The sequence below is a fragment of the Netta rufina genome, assembly GCF_964035555.1.
Source record: "Netta rufina genome assembly, chromosome: Z".
Lineage (NCBI taxonomy): Eukaryota > Metazoa > Chordata > Aves > Anseriformes > Anatidae > Netta > Netta rufina.
Window position 1 is genome coordinate 72,481,549 of NC_140126.1, and position 21,242 is coordinate 72,502,790.

At 38.9% G+C, this 21,242-nt stretch overlaps 1 protein-coding gene across 4 annotated transcripts in view; it reads left to right on the top strand.

The window, feature by feature from the left end:
• ATG10 (autophagy related 10) overlaps positions 1–21,242 on the top strand; it is a 78,617-nt gene that overhangs the window by 35,929 nt on the left and 21,446 nt on the right. For all 4 annotated transcript variants that reach the window (XR_014619308.1, XR_014619309.1, XM_084305444.1 and 1 more), the window contains exon 4: positions 14,106–14,235. Coding sequence is in view for 2 of the 4 variants with exons in the window: in XM_084305444.1 (XP_084161570.1) it covers positions 14,106–14,235 (130 nt within the window). In the remaining 2 variants the exon portion in view is untranslated. The remainder of the gene's footprint in view (positions 1–14,105; positions 14,236–21,242) is intronic.

Here is a 21,242-nt window from a genome sequence, read left to right on the forward strand (position 1 = left end):
AAATTTAACCAAGATTACTTTGCAGATAAGTTTTGGAGGTACCCAGCTAATCAACTGTGTTCTGGACAGTAATTCTCCTTTGAGCATATCCCATTATTATCTTCCCTTTTTTTCCAGTTTCTTATACATTACTTTTTAATATATTCCTCATGTTCTCCAGTTTAAATAATAATTTTCCGTTTGGCACAGTATTGGGTGTTTTACTGAATCCAGGCAGATTAGGTCTCCTGCATTTCCTTGTCCACTAATTTAGTTATCTTATCAGAGAAAGATATCAAGTTAGTCTGCCATGGTCTTTATTTGGTAAACCTGTGTTACATACATTTTGCTAGTGTTTCAATACAGCTCTGTATGTTTAATTACTCTTTCCTTCAGAAATTATTCTAACCCCTGTAAGCACTGAAGTCAGAAAACAGCTATCTAGATAGTTTTTGTGTTCCCCCCTTCCCCTTTTCTTAGGTGCAGATACTTCATTTATTATTTTTCATTCAGGTATTTTCACTCCAATAGGATTCAGTTATAAAAACACAACCCTTGCTGCTGTACGTATACTTCTTGTGTCATGGGATGAGTGTGCCCTCATCCTCATTAACAATTACATGATGTTCCCATCTTCTGCAGTAGCACACTGAGTGCATGCACAGTGCACTGAGACAAAATCTGAAATCAGGTTTGTGGCTGTTCTTTTATTTATTTGTTTTACTTGAACCTCAGTCTGATTACATTTTTGCATGACTTTTTTTTTTTCCCTTGTTTTTCTTTTACTCATGTTTGGTGAGCTTTTTGCCATTTATCAGTGTAACTTCAGCTTGAATTTTGGCAATTTTTACATTCTTCTTCTCACTCAGACTTCAAGATGCAGCTTTTTTTCTTTGTCATTCTTCTGTTCTCTGTAGGTTTGCTGTTGTGTGGTGCTTTTTTTTTCCCTCCATCTTTTCTGAGGTGATTATTCTCTCAGCTAAGACTAAGCTTCATTCTGCACTTTTTTTTTTGGTGGTTCAGGATGTAAATTTTAGGCAGTTTCTGTATCTCTCTTTTAAATACATTTAAGCCTTTTTTTTTTTTTTTTTTTTTTTTTTTTTTGCTGAGCTGATTTAAACTATTATCTTCCTTAATTTTTCAAGTATTTAAAATATATATATAAAAAAAAAAAAACTAGATTTGGAAAGGCTTATTATGGACAGTTTATTTCAACAAATACTCAGTACTGGAAGATCCATAAAAAAGCTGTGATAATCTGCATATTACAGGCCAAAATGCATTTCTCAGTTCATTTTAGAAGGTGAAGATCTGTTGTAAAATACTAAAAGCCACTTCTTTAATTTATAACATTCCTAGCTGATCCTAGAAAGCAGAGCCCACACTGTGCAAGGCCTTAAAATTTCAGGGATCTCTGTCAGTCTGATAGTGGAGATTCCCACCTGATCTGAAATCTTCTAATTGGTTGTTTTTGCATGTTGGAACAAGACATAACAGTCAAATATGCTTAACACCATGTGTACACCTATTCTTTCGTATTTGTTTGTACTTATGTGCAACTGAAGTCTTTGAGTCAGACTTGTTTTGCATAAACAACTGTCCTGTAATAGTCTTGAAGCTTTGTTAAAGTAAGTACAAATCATTTGTTGTTAATACAGTGGCTTTTTGGTGAAGAAATAATTCAAATATCATGTCTAAGGAAAAGTCTTGCCAATATTAGGAACATCTATTATGTGATATATTGCTACAGAGTTTGTCTCCTGCAGTTCCTGCCATCACTAATCTCTTTAGCAGCATTTGAGAGATTCTTACCCAGATAAAATCCTGTAGGTCCTTTTTGTGCTATTGTAAACCCTGTTTTTATAATTCTTCCCCCAGATGATTCTGACCCTAACTAAGTTATCTTCATCTGTGTTACTCGTGTTTCTCTGCATGATTCACAGATGGAATATAGGCACTGAAAGCACTTATTCTCAAAGAGAGGTACTTCTTCAATACTTTGCTTTGGATCCAGCACCAAAAGCCCACAAGAAGTCTCTGCTTCTTTCCGCGTTACCCAAGTTCTCTCTCTATATATATTTAATTTCTTAATAAAATTATATATTTGTTTCTTCGTTTATGGGTTTATTCTCTGTTTGAATAACAGACATCTTTCACAGCATTTTCATTCCAATTTCCTATTTTAAAACACTTTTATTAGCCATACTAGACTTGAGTGGAAACATCAGTGACCCAAGCTCAAATGATATATTTTTGTAGAGAGAAGTTAGTTTCATGTGGTTGCCTACCAATGACTAAGCTTCCAAACAAAGTTAATCAATAAGTCATCTCATAATCAACACTGATATTATGCCTCCGCTTTCCTTCCCTCGAAAAGGTAAATCCCAGTGAGTCACAAAACTGCCACCAAAAGTTCTATTAAACCTTCATTTCTTTGAGCATTTTCCTCTGCCTCGTGTAGTCATCTGTGAGTCATTTCTGTGGAAATTGGGCTTTATCATCTGTCTCGGCATGAAGGGACACTTAGTAGTTTCCCGCACGTCTGTCTCGATCTGTGGCTTGGAAGTTGCATCCTCAATGGCAAGAATAAAAGTCCTTCAAGAAGAGATTACGAAGTCACCTAAGCAGATCGTAACGTTTAAGGGAACTGGACTAGTTAGGCAAATTCACTTCCTGTGCCCCTGTTGTTTGAGTGCTTCAGCCTGTTAGAACAAACATCTATATATATAGTCATCATGTGCACTCGTGTGCAAATGTTTGTGAAAACATATGCTTCAATATAAAAGGCCAACACTTGCTTTTTTCTCTATGAACTGCATACTGTTTTGTAGCATTCAACATATGAAGGGTCCTGGTACTTGTGAACTGATTGCTGCAACTGTAAATTCCTGATCTGCTTGCATATTATTTCCGTGCTTGGCAAGGTCAAAATGCAGAGGTCGTCTTGCACCTGAAATGTTACGGAATAGGGACCTCTGCGGTGATGTTTAAAATATCATATGGACACCAGGCCTTTATTCTAAAATTATACCTTCAGGGACTGCAGTTGAGCTGCAGAAAGCTATAAACAGGAGCTAAGAAAAAATCAATTGAGCCTTTGATTCTGGTGCATCACTATCATTCATAGGCTCTGCCTTATGAATAAAGTTATAGCATAGGATGTTAATAATATATTTAATTTATTTTTAGTTGCTTTTTCTTCCTCTACATCCTTTGTTTTGCAAATGCATGAAGTTTAATGTTTAGGAAGGCATGCTCATAGTTGATTCTAGATTTATTCCTTTATATAACCAGAAATGAATTAAGTAGTAAATATCTTGCAGTTTCTGTGGGACCCTATTTGGGGTACATGCAGCAGCAAGCAGTACAATAAATGGTTCTTTCAGCAAATGTTTAGGAAAATGCTTTCCAAGAGATCTGCGCAAGATTAGAATTGCTGAGTGCTCTCCTCTTTGGCTTCCTGTTTTGGAATTAAATGCCTTCGGGACACTTGGAATATCTCAGTTTTGAAAAGCAAGAGCAATTTAACCAATTAAATACTTCATTGTCTTAGCTATGATTTCAGTTGTTTTTGTTGTAAATAGGGACAAACATATGAAATGGTCCCTGAGATACCTTAATCAAATTGAAGGAATAAATTAGCTCCAGTAGCCAGAGAATAGCTTTTGAGGGAAATTAGAGGAGGTAAAGTGTAGCAATCAGCCAAATCTACATTCTGGCTCTTCCTGTGCACATGTATATGATTCCTAGTTCTCTTCTTACTGTATGCCTTGTTTCTGGTCCTGTGGGACACTGAGTGAATCGCTTTCTGATCGAGTCAAGGAAATTGGGTCTGTTGAGCCTCTCACGGTTCGTGCCTTCTGAGCACAAAAGTCATCTGCAAAGGTTAGCACAGCATGGTGTCATTCACCTGGCTCCACGAATACTTGGGCTCTGCTCCCTGCTCCAGTGAATGCTTAGTGGCTCGTATGAGGTGGGACAGGAGAGGCGTCACCCGAAATGCATCCAGCTTTCCCCACGCAGGAGGAGGAGTGGCACAGGATGGGTGAATGCAGCATCCAGAGGATACCCGCTCTCCTTCTCCATCTCCAGTTTTCTGCTTTTCCCAAAAGAGGAAAGCTTGAACAATTTTTTGAACAATTTGATGATTGCCAGAAGTATTTTACATAGCTTATTTATAAAATGTGAAGGGAAATTTAGATATGCTTCTGGAACATCTGTATAGAGAAGAATCTCTTCAGGTCTCTCCACCTACTGCTGAGCAATTACTTCAGCTACCAGAAGAACTCCCTTAAATGAGATAAATTGATGTATTTAGTTGTTTACAGATTATTTAGATTTTGCATCTCTGTAAATTATCTATGGCAACACTGTATTGGAGCTTAGCCAAGCATACCTATGTGCAGTGTGTAACATTTCTTGATTTTCTTAAAGCTTTTGCTACAGTGGTTTTGGCTGTCTGTTGTATTTATATAGTATTGTTGACCATTACAGGTGTTTTGAGCCTCATGCTGCTGTAAAACTATTTAGGTGTTCCTGATTTGGTACTGGGCTTTCTTGTCAATTGAAACAAAGCTTGCCTGAAGATGGAGACTATTAGAGGATTCATTCCAGTTAGGAACATTGTAAATTGTTCATTCAAATTTTCTACTTGGCTTCAAGTCCTTGGTTTTGGAGTACAGCTGGCTTCCAGGTGCAGTTGTACTGAGCTGTACAAAACTACTGGTGGTGTATTGTTATAGTTGGGATCCTGCTCTGCTTGTGTGTTTTCTTTATTTGCCCAAAAGAAAGTCTCCTAACTGTTACTCAACAAAGGAATACAGTATAGCTATCTTTATTGTTAGAAAATGCCCTAACAGTCTATTTTTAATTATAAGAATGTATTGCATTGTGCCTTCTCATTTGAATTTTGCGAATTTTAGCTACATTTCGTCAAACTACAATTACTTCTTTGTAAAGCCTGCTAGCGGTTAAAATTGCATTGAGTTCTATTATGTTCTGCATTCCTGGAAATTAATAGTATCATGTAATACAGCATGGCAGTTTTCATTTGAGATCACATTAATAAAAGAAGCATTCAGTACTGTCTTTCCATCCAGTACGACTGTCACCAATATACATGTGGGGTAGTTGTGATCAATGACATTTGATAACATTATAGTTATTAATACTTAGAGTATGTAGAGCATTTTGTTTGAAAATGAACCGAAGGGCTTTTGACCTATCCAAGTCTAAATCTGGAGCTTTGTGTTTCCTGTGTAACAATGATTGGAGAGTAGAAAGTAAGTACATCTGTATTACATCATATATTAATAAAATTAGCCATTTTTTAAAGCAGGTAAAAGCTGAACTCATTTGACTTGGTAAAGTCCAGCCCTGTTCCTCAAAAAAAGAATTAAAAAAATTTATTATGTTTATATCTTTAAAAAAGAAAACATTACTGCATCCTAGTATGATACTAGTTTTTGTATAAGTGTAGGAACAAATCCAGAGACTTTTTTTTTTGAGAACTTACAGGTAAATTGATAACTATTCTGAATGATAGTTTTTTTTTTGAATCGAGATTGATTTTGAAATAGCTCATTATATTTTAATTTTCTCTTCCTGTTTTAATAATAGAAGAATCATATGTGCTTCATCCTTAACATGTAGTTAATTTAATTGGACTCAAATAAATACTCATACTCAAATACACTAGTTGTAATTAAGCTATGTTGTTTATGGTTATGGTTTCTAATTGTTGTGATTGTGTAGTATAGGTTATGGCCAAGCTTAGTGTAGCATCTCAGGTAACTTTTAGGTTGTTTATTTAACCAGGTTCTGACAGACATAAAGGAAATCAGGTAGTATTTCCTTTTCCAAGTAGGCAGCATGCAGCCATTAATTACCCTGATTGCAGAGAGTGGTGTGATGGAAACCGTTCACCTCTCATTGGTGGTTCGAGCAGCCCGGTTGTGCCTTTTTCTTGTGATGTTTAGGGTGGGCATTAGAGCTGGCAACCCCCGAAACACTTGTCCTGGTCCCGCTGTGGCTACCTGGGGTCCGTAGCACAGCACCAGGCTTCTGAACCGCACCATCTCCGTTTCCCATCCAGCCGCTTTTAATTACAACCTGTAACTTCAAATCTCATGTTTTTATAATGCCAGATTTTGTGACAATTTGAGCATTTCTGTCTGTAACGTTTTCACTTGAATTACTGCTAAACACTGTCAGCCTTGGCACCATTTTCATGCAGTTTCCCATCTGAGAAATTAATGAGGATTTGAGTTTGTCTTCTGTAAAGTAAAGAGCTGTAGGAATTTGCTGTCAGTCTCCCTATTGAATTAAGTGTGGCCAAAACTGGGTTGCTGCTGAGATTCTCAATACAGAAATAATAATCCATGTTCTAAAAAGATAAAACTGACCTAAAATACAGCTGAACTGTTACCTTTCTCTTCTAATACCCCAATATTTTTTTCCTTTTTTGCCTATGATAAAGCATATTATTATGAAGTGTAGAGCCCAATCCCGGAAGCTCTTAAGACCAAAAAAAAAAAAAAAAAGCAATAATCTTATGCAATAGTGCTTAGCATTATAGAAATAACTTTTCACAATTTGTACAAATGCAAGATAATAACATAAGTAATGGAAAAATGCTGCAATTTGTTGTTTTCCAGATAAAATTGAATGATACACAACTTAGTCCACGCATCAGGTTTACACTTCTTTTATACTCTAAGAATTGTTGCAAACTAACTGTGCAGCCATGTATAGTCATACCCACTTGATGTGTTTTTCATGAACCTTGAAACTCACCTCTCTGTGTGTATATATATGTATACAAGTGCATGTTTGTAGTTTGTCCTCATGTGGTTGCACTGTGGAGGAACTGGCATGTTTTGCAAGTATTTTTATGCAAGCGTGGGTATAAAATTCCCAAATTTTCTACTGAATGCAATTTTCTTGTTTCAGTCTTAGAATGGTAAAATTGACATCCATAAATCTGTAGAGGTGACAACCACTGAAGGACATGGCTGCAAATGGCAGCTCTGGCCAAAATTTGGTCCCGCAGAACCTCCTCTCAGCCCACGATGTGCCCGGGGTCCCTGCAAAAGCCGCGTTGGTCATGCCATGAAGTCGCTCTCAGTGTTGGCTCTACTAACACTGTGCTTCTTTTTAGAAGTTTTAGGAGCTGTTGGGGTCAGCCAGCCCATCGTTCCATGCTCGACTTTGGCCTTCCCCCTCTCCTGGTTGACTTGCCTTGCTTCCTAGCTTTGCTGTTAGCTGTAATTTCTACCAGAAGGGATTTTTCTGACATATTGTTCCGGCACTGAAGCCCTGTTCAGAACGGGTCCTTGTACTTAGCACATAAAAAAGAAGAACAATGTCTCTTCTGGGGGAGGAGGAGAGCCACCAAATTCTGCATTTTACGTGTGACAACAGAGGAAGAATGAAGAGTTGATTTTGAAAGAATTCACCACCTTTATATGAACATAGAAAAAAAAAAAAAAAAAAAGAAATCACAACTGTTCTGTTTTCATGGTCCATTGCTTCTTTCACTTGAATAGATTTTGCTTTCACTTGTGATAACAGTTTTAAAGCAATCAAAAGACAAATCTAATTTCCAACCATTAGAAACGATTGTTAATGCATGAGGGACTACTAAAATTTTATGTGCTGCATCTTTTTGGGGTGGAAGTGTTGGTTTTGTTCTTTTGGTATGCCTTGAATGACAAAAGGCTGTGTTTTTTGTTAGTAACCTGTATTTTCCGGGAGAAAGGCATTCTAATAATCACTGAATTCTTTGCCGTTACCAGTGTCAGGGTGCTGACTTGTAGTAAGGAGATTTTCCTTTGTGAAATGACTCATTTAAGGGCTCCGTGTATCCATAGGGATCCATTTATTGTTTACCTCAACATACGTCTGTGGTTTCCATAGGTGGCTTAGTGGCTTTTCAAGGAAACTGTGTCTTCCAGAACAAGGCTCTTTGGGCTTGGTGTTTAGTAACATCACTTGAGTGATTTAAGGGCCACTTTCTTTCTGTTGTTGGAGGGCAGTATTTAACCAGGTTCTTCACTTTGCTAATTGGATTTGAACAAACCCAAGATAGTAGGGAGGATCGTGTAGCAGCATAAAAATATAAATCCATCAGGTAAGTTTGTCATTTTTCAAGGCTCTTTTGTCATCCTTGCATTGCTTCATCTGTCACTAATGATGGCCACACTGCAAAACATGCAGAGATTGTTGGATTCCTCATATAGAGTTACGATAAAAGAGCAATTTATTTACTATATGGAAGAGCTGAAACTGGTGGCAGAGACATTTGTATACCATTCGTTTTGCACTTAAATTATTCAGGAAGATGTCCACATTTTTGTGTTTTTACAGGCTGTGATACAGTGGGCCAAGTGTGATTAGGGCCTCTAAGTTTTAGCATAGTATGAGCATTTAATAGGGAAAGGAAAATGCTGGCAATCACTTAATACAAACTGAAATTCTCTTACTGTGTTAAAATAGAAAGCATGTGCTAGGACGGTTTTGAGGTTCCTACAAGGTTTTTTTAATTAATTATTTATTTTTTTTTCATCCCCAGGATGTTTATTTTTGCAAGGGGATTGTGTTTTTTTGCATTTTATAGGCCGCCTCGCGATTTCCACATAAGGGCTCGCTCTGAGACTGCAATCCAGGCGCTCGGCTGCTTGGCAGCTCAGCCTCCGCTCTGTCATCCCAGCTGGTGCCTCCTGCCACCGTCCCCAGCTCGTGGCGAGGGTCTGAGGGTCCGGATGGCTGCTAGGGGACGGCAGCCCCGGTGGCTCTGAGCCTCCTCGCAGGCCTCGCCGCCGGTTCTGACTTGGTGCCGGGTTTTTTCGGCGTGGCAGGGGAAGGGCGGCTGGGCTGCCCTGGGAGCCGGCACCAGAGGGACAGAAACCAGCCGCGGGATGACCTGCAGAGACTAGCACAGCGGGGGCTGCAGGCAAAGACGTGAGGCACGGTCCAAATAAAAGTGGAGAACACCCAGGAGGAAGAATAAAGAGCGCAGATACAATCTCTACCACGCTGCCGCGCCCTCCACATTAAGCGCGGTTTTAATTCTATCTGATGAAGGGAAGGCTGTCCTGCCATTCAGTTTGCATGCTCAGATCTCTGCGTTTGCCAAAGGGAAAGTGTTGAACCGGGAGGGGAGCTGCTCCGGGAAGGCTCTTGTGCTTCACACGGGAGCTCACAGCCGTTTCTGGAGGGAGAGGAGCACCACATGGGAGCAATGTGTGAAGGAGTACGTACATGATACATTAGTTCTCCAGCTTGGAGGCCAAAACAGAATCGAGCGTGAATGTATTCAAGGCGATGAAATCAGATTTGCTTACTGATCTGGACTGCATCTCCCTCTTCCCCCTCGTAATGGGACAACCAGTGCCAGTCGCGGTGCCTGCGTCCCCTTTTCCTCCCCTTCCTGCTCGTGGCCCCATCACGCCGACCTCCTGCAGCAGCATTTTATGTCTCGGGAGGCTCCCTGGAGCAGGAGGAAGTAGAGGTCAAGGCGCCAAAAAAAGAGACGAGGAACATGGGAATTGGGAGAAAGGCAGCAGTGAAGGGATGATACCCAGGAGAAACGATGTGCCTGCTGCTGCCGTTCAGACCACTGCTTGTCCCCAGGAAAAGACTTCAGGTGCAGAGAGTTTGAGCTGAGTCAGGGAGGCCTGTGTGTGAGGTAGGGAGAGGGAGAAGCTTGGAGTAATGTCAGCAGAGGAGAATCCCCTTTCCATCAGGTGATTGTGCCCCTTCTCAGCATACCCTGTCGCTCCCCTGGGCCTTCCCTTTCCATGGGAGCTCTTCCTCCAAAAGTAACCTTGCCTGAACCCGTGCCTTCCTGCTGCCTGCGGAGCGCAGCTACTGCTGAAGAAGATCAAAGCAGGCCTGCACCTCTCCCCTGCTCTCAAATTAACTTGTAACCACGAGATTTTAACTTGTCATCTTCATCAGAAGGAAAAAAAAAAAAAAAAAAAAAGTTGCATTATTTTGTTTTCAGAGTGACATCCTACATCACTTCTGATCTATTGATTTAAATAATTCAGCATTTAAAAAGGAACAAATCAACTTAATTTGTTTAGGGGGTACTTAAAGGTTGAGAACAATTTTATATCAATTAAAATTAGTGATAATTCATTTATGACGGAACTAATATAATTAATTAGGTGGTTGCTGCCTATCTTTTTATAATAGATACATTGCTTTTAAACATCTGCTCAATAGTCCATTATGATAACACAAGAATGATTTTACATGAGAGCAACAGGGTAGCAGATGCTTCCTGATGACAACTTCCCAATTTGTTTAGGAAACAGTCGGTGAGTCCTTGATTCACAGCTTTAACATGAAGCATGGCAACCATTCAAGCAAATTGCAATGCAGACACACAAAATTATTAATAATTATTTATAAAATAAAATTATTTCATAGTTTTAAGGATTGCAATTTAAATCTAAACCTTCTAAACCTTTTGAAGGTGTTTAGATTTAATAATAAACTTATTTTCTTTACTCAGGCATGTTTATTTTGTCTTTACAAGATCCAAGCAAAATTATGAATTTGTTGTGTATGTACAGGTATGAATGTTTTATATCAGTTGTTCAATTTCTTGATGTAAAAGTTGATTTCACTATTGTCATTGTTAGAATACCTAAATAATCAAAATAAAATATCTAGAATATCTATACAACAGTATATGTGAAAAAAGAAAGTAGAACAATTAATTGAAGAAAAAATTAAATAGGCTAGCAACTGAAAATCAAGATCTGCTTTTTTTTTTTTTATGAATTACACTTGCATTTAGTGTTTGTGGCTTTAGCAGTAGTTGGTTAAAGACTGAAAAAGAGATGTCTTCTTTTAGGTTGATGTAGTGCTCTCTGAGGTTCCATGGCTTTATACAGCCATGCATAATTTTTAGATGTTCCAAAGATTGCCTAAAGTGGCTGTGCTTGCTTTATTCATATCATCAGCAAAGTTCATCTCATCAGCAGGAGAGATACCATCAGAACTTTTCGGCTCCAAAATGTACTTTCCCGGCATAAATCCTATGCATCATACTTACAGAGGCAGAAAAGTACAGGATTACACATCAGTGATGTATTTTTTTATGTAAAAAGTCTTGCCACTGCTGTTTAACGAAAGGAAGGGGGATTAGAAATAGCCCTAAGAAGGATTCAGCTATCTGTCTTTCTATGCAGATCACAAATACAATGCTCCCACTTCTCACTAGAAATAGCAGGAAAGGAGATCTGATTATCAGAAACTGTCTGTGAATGAGCATAGGAACTTTGTAGTGGACCGAAGTCCATCTTGTAACAGAGCAGAAGAGTGTCAGTTTCAAAGCTGCTTCAAGCTTTGCATTCAGCTGAGTGCTTGACTTCAGACACTGCTTAAACTATCAGTCAGCGAACCCCAGGATAATGCAAAACGAATGCGTCCACAAATATTCTGCTCTCCAAAACAGTAATTTGTTTAGAGTAAAGCTGTTTATACAGCCTTCTTCCCTTGTCGGCTGCCTCTCCTGCCATCGAACTGTGTATGTCTTCTGGGAAGGCCACTTCTGGAGAAAATCAGCTTTCTCTGGAAGTAATAGGATGTTTTGGTAAGTAGCCCACAGTCTAATATCCTTCTGGTAATGGCAGAAATTCTCTTGAGAGTTTTCTCACTGGCCATATCAAGGAACAATGAAATTAGGAGGACTGACTGGCTCCTTCGCTTTCCTTTTCCTAATCCAGAAAATGAAGATAGAAGTTGCTTACCAGCTGAAATCCTTGCTAACCCAGCAGGCTGAATTCTTGATGACAAAGTTATTCTTAGCTTAATTTATGACTTTCTGAGATATTAAGTAGGGTATTTACAAAACATGTTTTCCCTAGGGGTATACAGCTTTTGAGTATTTAATTTTTGCGTATTTGAGTATTAAGTTACTTCTTTTCCTAGGTATTTGCAGGTAATAAAGAATACGACTCCTTTATCATTCAGTCTAAAATTACCACAAATCAGATATTGGTATTTATGTGATGGTTTAGAGTCATTTGCATACACAAAACAGGAGAGAGAAGTATGTGTATACAGACAGCATTTTTTGGGGAGAACAACATCATCTAATACATAGCCAGGTAGTCCTGCCATTTCCAGATACGTTTTTAGGGCAAGTTAAGCTAGTGACTAAGCATAATACCCAATGAAGCATTAATGTCTGTTAAGCAGCATGGTTTTGATTCCAGAAGGCTGATCTGAGAGGGTTTTTTAAATTTTAATCTAGGTTCCATTCTGGAACTGTTTCTCTTTCCCACCCCTATAAACTTGAGAGCCAAGTTGTTTTTTGATTTCTTTTACCACCTGCTGCTGATGTTCTTTCTTTTACTATTCACACTAAAGCACTGAAAACAGATCAATTTAAAGAAAGTTGTTTACTTTAGAGAATCTCTCTTTTTGTCAAGAGATTTTTTTTTAAATGGTATTCTTCTGTAGTTGACATCTGATCCAACATGAGGGAAGAAGAAAATACTTTGCTTTCTTAGTCTGTTACACAGTTTTATAGGAACTGGGGAACTGGGCATGGCATAACTAACTTTACCTGGCCCATGAACTCAGATACAGCAGTCATCATTGTTCCTTCTGATGTGTTTTCTTTCACATCCAGTTTTTTAAAAGTAGGTTAACACGGAGGGGATTTTCTTTACTGCTCCGTTTTGGTACTTTAGATATCTTTTTACTAATAAGCTAAAATTGAGCATTGCTGTAACTGTCTAGAACCTCCCATAAGCCTTCTACTCCATGACCATCTGTGATTTTCTCATTTAATGTCCAAAATTGTATTTACAGTACCTTGGTCTGTTGCTTCCCATGATCTGGGCTCTTTATTCATGATCTTCTATCCATGTGCTTCAACAGTATCTGGTTGTCTAAAATGCTAAATGTGGGCAAAATACCTTTTATGTGGAATATAAAAAAAAAAAAATTAAAGTATTTTGTGTCTTTACCATTATAGCTTATCCAGTCTCTTCATGGATTGATTGATAGCTGAGTTATGGGTGTGAGATAAAAATAAATGGCTTTAAATTTCTCATGTGTTAAACCAGTATGGCGTTCAGAGGATGCTGGATCTTCTTTTCTGTTCAGTCTTTTTCATTTTGCTTGGGCAGAGACAGTAAACCAATATTCAAAGTTGGTTGGCAATAATAAACTTGTGAAGTGCACACCCAACCTATGGGGCATTATGGTTGCTTAGTTCATGCATGTAAATTTGGGGGTTTGAAAACCAAACAAGTCCACACCCGTAGTGTCTTCTTGGAAAGTGTGTTCTAACATTTAATCTTAGTGGCATTAGTAATTTAATTTTCAGAAATGTTGAGAATTGAGAAATGTTGAGAATTGTCGATTTTTAGAAAAGTCAAAACAACTGGGTGTTTAGCACCATTTGAATGTTATTTTGAAATTAACAAATTGATAAACATGTTAAGAGATTTATGCACCAGCTAGGGAATATCTCAATGCAACAAATTCCATCTCTTCAGATTTATTTCAAGTCTACAACATACATTAATTACTTTACACCTGAAATATACAGTAACAGGAGGAAAAATGTCTTAGCTTTTAGAAGTATTATAGTCAAAACCAGCCTTTTGCAAAAAGCCTTTAAAGACAGTAGAGCAGAGAATTTCTGGTGGATACTGTTGATGTGTCCTTTGGCAAGCAAAACCAGATTATTTAAGGATACACTTTTAAAATGGTTTATAGTAATGTTAATCAGAAGAGATGCAGCTGTAGTTAGCTTATTGTACAGGTATTCTGCCATAAAGATTTTAGAGAGCTTTTGCTTTTTTCTTTTGTTTACAAAAGCAGCCTGCACTTAGAAAGACCTCAGTTCTGCAAATGCCTGCACATAGTTCACAGAGTGTAAAAGTAAGTGTGCAAGATGTCTTTGTAGGTTTTGGACTGCTGTGATTTTCTTGCTGATTAAAATTCTTTTTGTAATACTAGAAGGGTGATGTTAAAGTGGTGATCACTGCTTTTTTCTGTTCTATATGTTTATTAATTACAGCAGTTGTGATTTAACTCCTCTTGATAAAAATACAAAAGTTGATATATTGTTATGTTCATGTTTGTTGTTTTAGGAATCTTTGGATGATTCTCAAGTAGCTGGAGCTTGTGCAACAACAGAAGAAGTGGTTCGCTATGAATATCATGTCTTGTACTCCAGCAGCTACCAAGTACCCGTGCTTTATTTTAGGGCTTGCTTTTTAGGTAAGACCAATTTTCTGTTAGACAAAGTGATGAATAAAAACATGTCAGATGCCACAGATGTTAAAAACACAAATTTTATATTAAACAGAGGAACAAAATAATGATCGTATGTAATAAGAAAGTAAGAGATGAGACTGTTCACCAGTAAATTTTATAATACTCCAGACACAGAGCTTCAGGACCTTGGAGTAGATGATATCATCTCAGCCTGAAGGAGGCTGATCTTTGGCTCCTGGCATCTTGCCTGTGGTTGACTAAAACTGCTGATCATTTTTCTTGTTCTTTCCTTTAAATGAATACAAAAACCTTAAAGCTGCAGGTTTGAATTTGACTATGAAATAAGTGGAGAGAATTACAGTGCTTCAGCAGAACTGTGTCTGCTTCTTTGAAGCCTGACTTTGAGCCACAAGGCTGGGGGTGTAAATAAACCTTTTAAAGTGTATGTTGTTTTCTGTTGAAATCAGCTGCTTTAAAAAATAATGACAATAATAAGGTATTGTCTTTTTCTATCTATTAAAACTGGTTCTTGAAACACTAACTGATCTTTTTTTTCCTCCTAAGATGTACATCTTGTTACCCATTACTCAATTGCTACAGCTACTGTGATTTTACTCACCATCCTGTCAGGAAGGAAGGAGGAACACAGAGCCTTCCTCCAAGGCCACTGTTAGTGTCACTTATTTAATCAGCAAACATAGAGTGATCACACTGCAGCACTGGCTGTGCTCTGTTCCTCTCTGCCCGAAGACTGCGTACCAAGGGCTGAGGGACTGAAATCTTCAAGTCATTTCTTCAGTCTCCTGCATGGTAGCATCAGCATCTTTTGTGTTTTGAATAATCTCCTAACTTTATCTAGATAAAGATGTCTGACTGTTGCCAGAGATATCTTTTTTCTTTTTAATTAAAAAGTAGCTTAAGATGCTTTGAATGTGTTTGGTAGATTTAATCACTCTCTGCCTTATATTGTTTAATGGTTTCTAATTTTGCAGTGTTAGCATTTTAAAAGGCACTTTAGATTTAAAATTGAAGAACAAATTCTCATAGACTCCCTGGTGAAAGGATTTTAGTCAGAGGTGCAGTTTCAGGAACGGATAATTTGGGGTAAATTTTCAAACTGGGACATGGGGAATTGGGGACATTGCTCTATCTTTACCACCAACAGAACTCATTTGCACACATCCTGCTGCAAATTTATTTCTAGAATTATTACAGACATTTAGAAATGTGCAGTGTTTTGCCTTTAAACTTATGTGTAGACAGAAGGGTGAAGAAAGTTTTTCTGTAAGAGACAGGTTAACCTATTCGTGGTCGTGAAAAATGTCATCATCTTGGTTTTTGCTGAATTAATAGTGCATAGTCTCTACAGGAGAGATGGAGATGCTGCAGGTAGAAGAAATAGGACACTATTTCTACTGTACTGTACTTTCATATAATTAGTATTCACCATAAGCAGTTAATCACCAGAGAAGAGCTCCCAGAGACAAAACAAGTTGTTTAGCTTGTCAGCATCAGGGAATCGGAGGTGTTGAAACATGACTCCTTATATCTGGAAGTGGATATTACAGAAGCTAGTGGATGATCTAATGCACAATCGTAGTATTATGTGCCAACAGCTCCCCTTGCAGTACAAATATGTAATTGCTCCTGCAAGTGAGATTATGTTTTAAAATGCTTTTTGGGAACCTTTCACAATGGAAAACAAGGACTTTTTTTGAGATAATTCCTGAAGTCACCTGGGCTCTCTTTCGCATTTAACGCTTTCTTTTAACATATAACGTTCTCTGACTCTTGAAGAGAGAAGGATACAAAATACTGGTAATAAGTACTTCTCCAAGAATATTTTCAGCTGTTATTCTCTGATTTCAGTTCTGGATAGTTTATTTTTGAAAACAGCAAAATCTGTCATCACTGCAAATAATTTACCTGCCTATACAGTGCTATCTGAAGGCACCAGTGTGGGTTTTTCAGAAACATGCAAACATCAGTCAATCACAATCACCTGAGCTCTCTCAGAGAAATATCTTTTGTCTTGCCCTGAGCCTAATATGAAGAAAATTCTAAGGTAAAGCCCCGAGATTTTTTTTTTTTTCCTGAGAAAGGTCGTAGTCTTCCTGTGATAGGCTTCTCACCTTGTTTCTCAGACAACTAGAAATACTCGCTGCATTCCTTATCTGAAATTTTCAGAGAAGAATCTTCTTCTGAGACCTGCATCGATTTCTCACTCTAAATTCCTACTATTGTTTTCAGATTAACTAACAAAATGGGTTCTTCACAAGTCTCTTGCGAGCTGCTCATGGTTTCCCTTGAATCCTGTCCATACTGATCCTCATGTTAATTAGAGCATGTTGCAAGAGGTGAAGGTGAGCTATAATCCTTCCAGTGTTTCCACAGCCCTGCCCTGTTTTGTCTTCCCCAGCAGCAGAGCATGGAGGTTGAATTTAAAACTCTGCTTCCTCTCTGGCAGTATGTTAAGTGGCCATTATAACTCGAGGCCTGCCTAGGAAATAATAATTCTTCTGTTCAACCTGACTAAGTAGTTTTGCTTGTTTTGCAATGCAATTCAACTCCTTACTTTGTATGTTATGATAGCAACCGGTGCCAGCCTGGCCAAATCTGTGCTATTCCAAATAGACTCTAAAAACTTTTCTAGAATAATTAAATCCTTCTTTTCTCCCTCCATTTTTCACTGACTGCTTGTCTCCAGCAGTCCCTCCTAGGAAAAAGGCTTCTCAAAGGGTCGCTGTGGAGTTTTTCCCATCCTCTTTAGCAGGGTAAGCATCTTCAGGAGCTTGTGTCAGTGAGGACATCTGGTTTTCACTCGTTTCTGCTAGTGGTTGCACTTAAACATTGCAGGTCAGTCCTTCCAGCAGAAAGACAAAAGCTCAATTGTAGCCTTATCCTTGCTGCTGTTTAAATGGGATGAGTTATTTTCTGGAATTCATCTTTAAACCTCTTTTCTCTTTTTTGTCAGAAGAAGTTTGATATGTAAGGTAGTAACAAGGTAATGGCTTGAAATTTTAATTGCAATAGGACTAAAACAGTTTGAAAGACATCTAAACTTTCTGGTAGTCTCTGGGGATAGATTTACAGGGAAGATTTTGTTCTGTGCAAGGACAAATACTTCAGCTGAAAATGATTAAATGTGATGACTGTCTGGAAAGATGCTTGGGAACATTACAGGATACAAGAAGATATTTTTAGGATACACATATACATCTGAGTAACATTTTTCACCAGTTCACGATACTTTCCATGTGGCATATATTCCTAAATTCAGACCTTCTGAAGTCCAGACAGTGGTCCTCAGTATCTCAGAGTGTCAGAGAACTAGGTGTCCTTTCTCCAATATTAGTCTTATGCATGCCATACCTTTGAAAAGCAGGAACCCTTCTTTCTTTTTCTGGCTTCCGAGATTACCAAAGAGGTAGCTGAAGAAATGCATGAACCCCTTGCTGAGATCTGATGTCAGCAATTAGCCCTCTTAGAGACAGATGGTGTAGGCAATTAGCCTTCCCCTTCAGTGCTGGCATCAGCCAGATGGGCTGGGCTAGGTCCAGTAAGCTTTCTTTAATCAGCAGAGTATTTCCCCTTTTCTTCATCTTTAAGATGTGAAGGAACTTCAGTTTTTTCCTGAATTGTCATCATCTAAAACCATACATAAAAACACCTCTTGCATTGACAGTGAGGTAGCAGCAACAAAATCACAGGTGGACACAGGTATCATTCAGGAAACACCCTGTATGTCAAGAAAAAAAAAAGCTTGTTTCACACTTTGCTACTGCTTTTTCCTGCAAAGCTAGAGAAAGATTCGCGAATACTGACTAAGCACCAAAAAGAAAGAGCAGGAGTCAACACAGACTGCACCCCAGCTCACCTAGAAAAGAGTGAAGAAAGGGGATTTTCAAGTTGACCTGCTCAAAATATGTTTAGCTTTCTGACAATACAGATAGATCCCTGCCAATAAAAACCATGCTAATCAGTGGTTAGAGACAGCTTGGAAGATAATGTAGCTTCCTCCAACCCTGAAGGCATGACTTTCTGTGTTCATAACAGTACTGGGCCTGATGGATGCACTTTCCAGAAACCAGACTTACTCTCTGAAGTCAAAAGCACTCTCTCCTTTCTCAGAAAAATGTCTCTTCTTAAGACCTTGTTCTGTGAGAAAGGGCTGGATCATGGTTTTGGACATATAAAACATTTTGTTAAAAGAAAATCTGCTTTTTAATTATTTCTTATTTCTGGTGATAAAAACAAGTTAACCCCAACTGGACCTTAACCAAGCCTTTTGAAGCAAGTGTTTGTTATTATCAAGGCAGTTTAAATAATAAAAATCAGAGTTTCTGATATGAATGCTGTAGTTATTCTTGGCTGACTGTTATGGCAGGCGAACTAATTGATTCAAGCCCATAGTGAGTGGCAGAAGTAGAACCAATATTAGGAGTTCTTGACTCTTATCCATCAGCTTCTTTCTCAAAAAGTATCTCATCTGGTTGTCTCCCAGGCTCTTTTGTCCCTTCTTGTTGTATTTTGTCCTAGCACTGATGAGTGGATAATGTGTTGTGCGCCAGCCTTGTGGTCTGTCAAGGGAAGGGTAAATCTGGCATGACCCACAGGCAGCTACCGACTGCAGTGTGGTAGAAATTTCCTTTTGCTCTCTGTGGCAATTGGTGTGATTATTTAATGAGGTAAAATATACAAAGCAGGCGTATAACCACAAATTTTTGATTCTGTCAACACACCTGCTCCCAGCTATACCTGGGACAGGGCTTAGGATGAGCACCTCAGGGCTTAGGCAGGCACCTCAGCATCTGCGTCACCCTGTGGGGATGGTGGATAAATGCACTGCAGGGTGAAACTGATGCCTGCGCCTTCCTCTCCTGCTACTTCTCTTTGCTCGCTGCTGCCGTCGCCTTGTTTTTCTGGCTGTACGTGGGGAGCTCGGCTCCGTGACAAGAAGCGGCGCCACAAGAGGCAGAGCGGCCGCCTGGCTCAGCGGGTGCCGCCGTGGCCCCTTGTTGCTAGCAGCAACAATTACAGGCCGCTCTGTCAGCCCCTAGACACGTGAACGCTGGCAGCCCTGGAAAACAGCGGGCTGAAAGTGCCCAAAGAATACAGAAGTGTGTTTTGTGCCAAGATGGGAGACTGGGATTAACATGGCTTCAGTTATATCGACCTAAATGATTCAATATGTGCTTGCAGCCCAGAAAGCCAGCCGTACCCAGGGCTGCACCAACAGCAGCGTGGGCAGCAGGGCAAGGGAGGGGATTGTCCCCCTCTGCTCTGCTCTCGTTAGACCCCACCTGGAGCCTGCGCTCAGCTCTGGGGCCCCAGCACAAGGAGGACAGGGATGAGCAAGTCCAGAGGAGGGCCACAAGGATGATCAAGGGGCTGGAACATGTCTCCTGAGAAGACAGGCTGAGGGAGTTGGGTTTGTTCGGCCTGGAGAAGAGAAGGCCCCGGGGAGACCTCTCAGCAGCCTGCCAGTGCCTAAAGGGGGCTGCAGGAAAGCTGCGGGGGGACTCTGTGTCAGGGGGTGTAGGGATAGGGCAAGGGAGAATGGCTTTAAGATGGCAGAGCATAGATTTAGATTAGATATGAGGAAGAAATTCTTCACTCTGAAGGTGGTGAGGCTCTGGACCAGGCTGCCCAGAGAAGCTGTGGATGCCCCATCCCTGGCAGTGTTCCAGTTAATCTTTAAGTTCCTTTCCAACCCAAACCATTCTGTGATTATATGATAAACAAGTAAACAAATTCACACACAATGAGGACTTTTAAAACATGTAACACACCTCCAGTCAGATTACCTGAGATGAGTTTTATCATCCATACTTATCTTTTGATACAGAAAGGAGGAAGAACAAAGCAGACTACAAAAACTTAAAACTCTTCTTCACTTCCAGCTGCTATCTAACATACTAGGACTTCTATCAGTCATTTGAGATCTTAGTGTAGCTTTTATTTAGTTTTGTTTTGTTTATTTCGTCTCATTCAGAGGGAAAACAACAGACTTTGAGGTCTTCATCCTGCAAAAGGCAATGGGAAAATTACCCATTAATCACCTGTCTTTTTGCAAGGGTCTTACAGTTCCCAGCTGTGAAGCTAAACCTCATGTCCATTTTAAGTATTGATAAGTTATTCTTTCCTGCTGTATTTGTATTCCCATCTTCTAGGAAACTGAGCTAGTCAATTAGATGAGAATTTATAGGAATACAATACTTGGGAGTATGTATGAAGTATGTATGATTACTAAAAACAAAACAACAGCAAAAAAAAAAAAAAAAGACTTTATACTCATTTAAATCTTAGTGAAATATATTATAATTGTGCAGAAAATTCAGAATGTAGGGAGGCTTAAATCCAAGGATATTTCAATATGTAAGTGCCTGGTCAGAATGCCCGATCAATTTTTGTTCTTATGTGAAACGCTGCAATTAGTTTATAATAACTATTGAAGTGTATAACTGACTGTGATCTCACTCTGGTGTGATGTAAAACTTCTGGTTTTAGTTTATATGTATTTTTATCTGAAACAAAAATAATTCTATACCGAAATATGATGGACAGTATGCTGCTTTTCATACACGAAGTAATAAGACCCATGAGGCAAAACTCAGGTAATTTTTAACTATGTGATTAATCCTTGATCCCATATTTGATAATTTCTATAAATGAGATGGTTAGTCAGAGTAATCCACTCTATCTCAATTTGCTCAAGTGTTGCTATAAAAATTCACAGAGATGTACAGGGCAAAATCTAGAGTGGTAAATCAAATTTTTCATTTGAATGTATGTTGTTTTAGATTTTCCATTTACGCTCACTCTGAATTGCCTTTGCAGGTTGTATGGAAAACATAAAATTGCAAGTATCTATGGTATTTTGTATTATTTGTACACAGATGATCTGAGCATAAATATTTCCTCCTAAACTTCACTTACTCTCTAGTAACAAATTTATCAGCAAGTGTTAGCCAGAACAACTTTGATATCTGCCATCACAGGACAGGGGA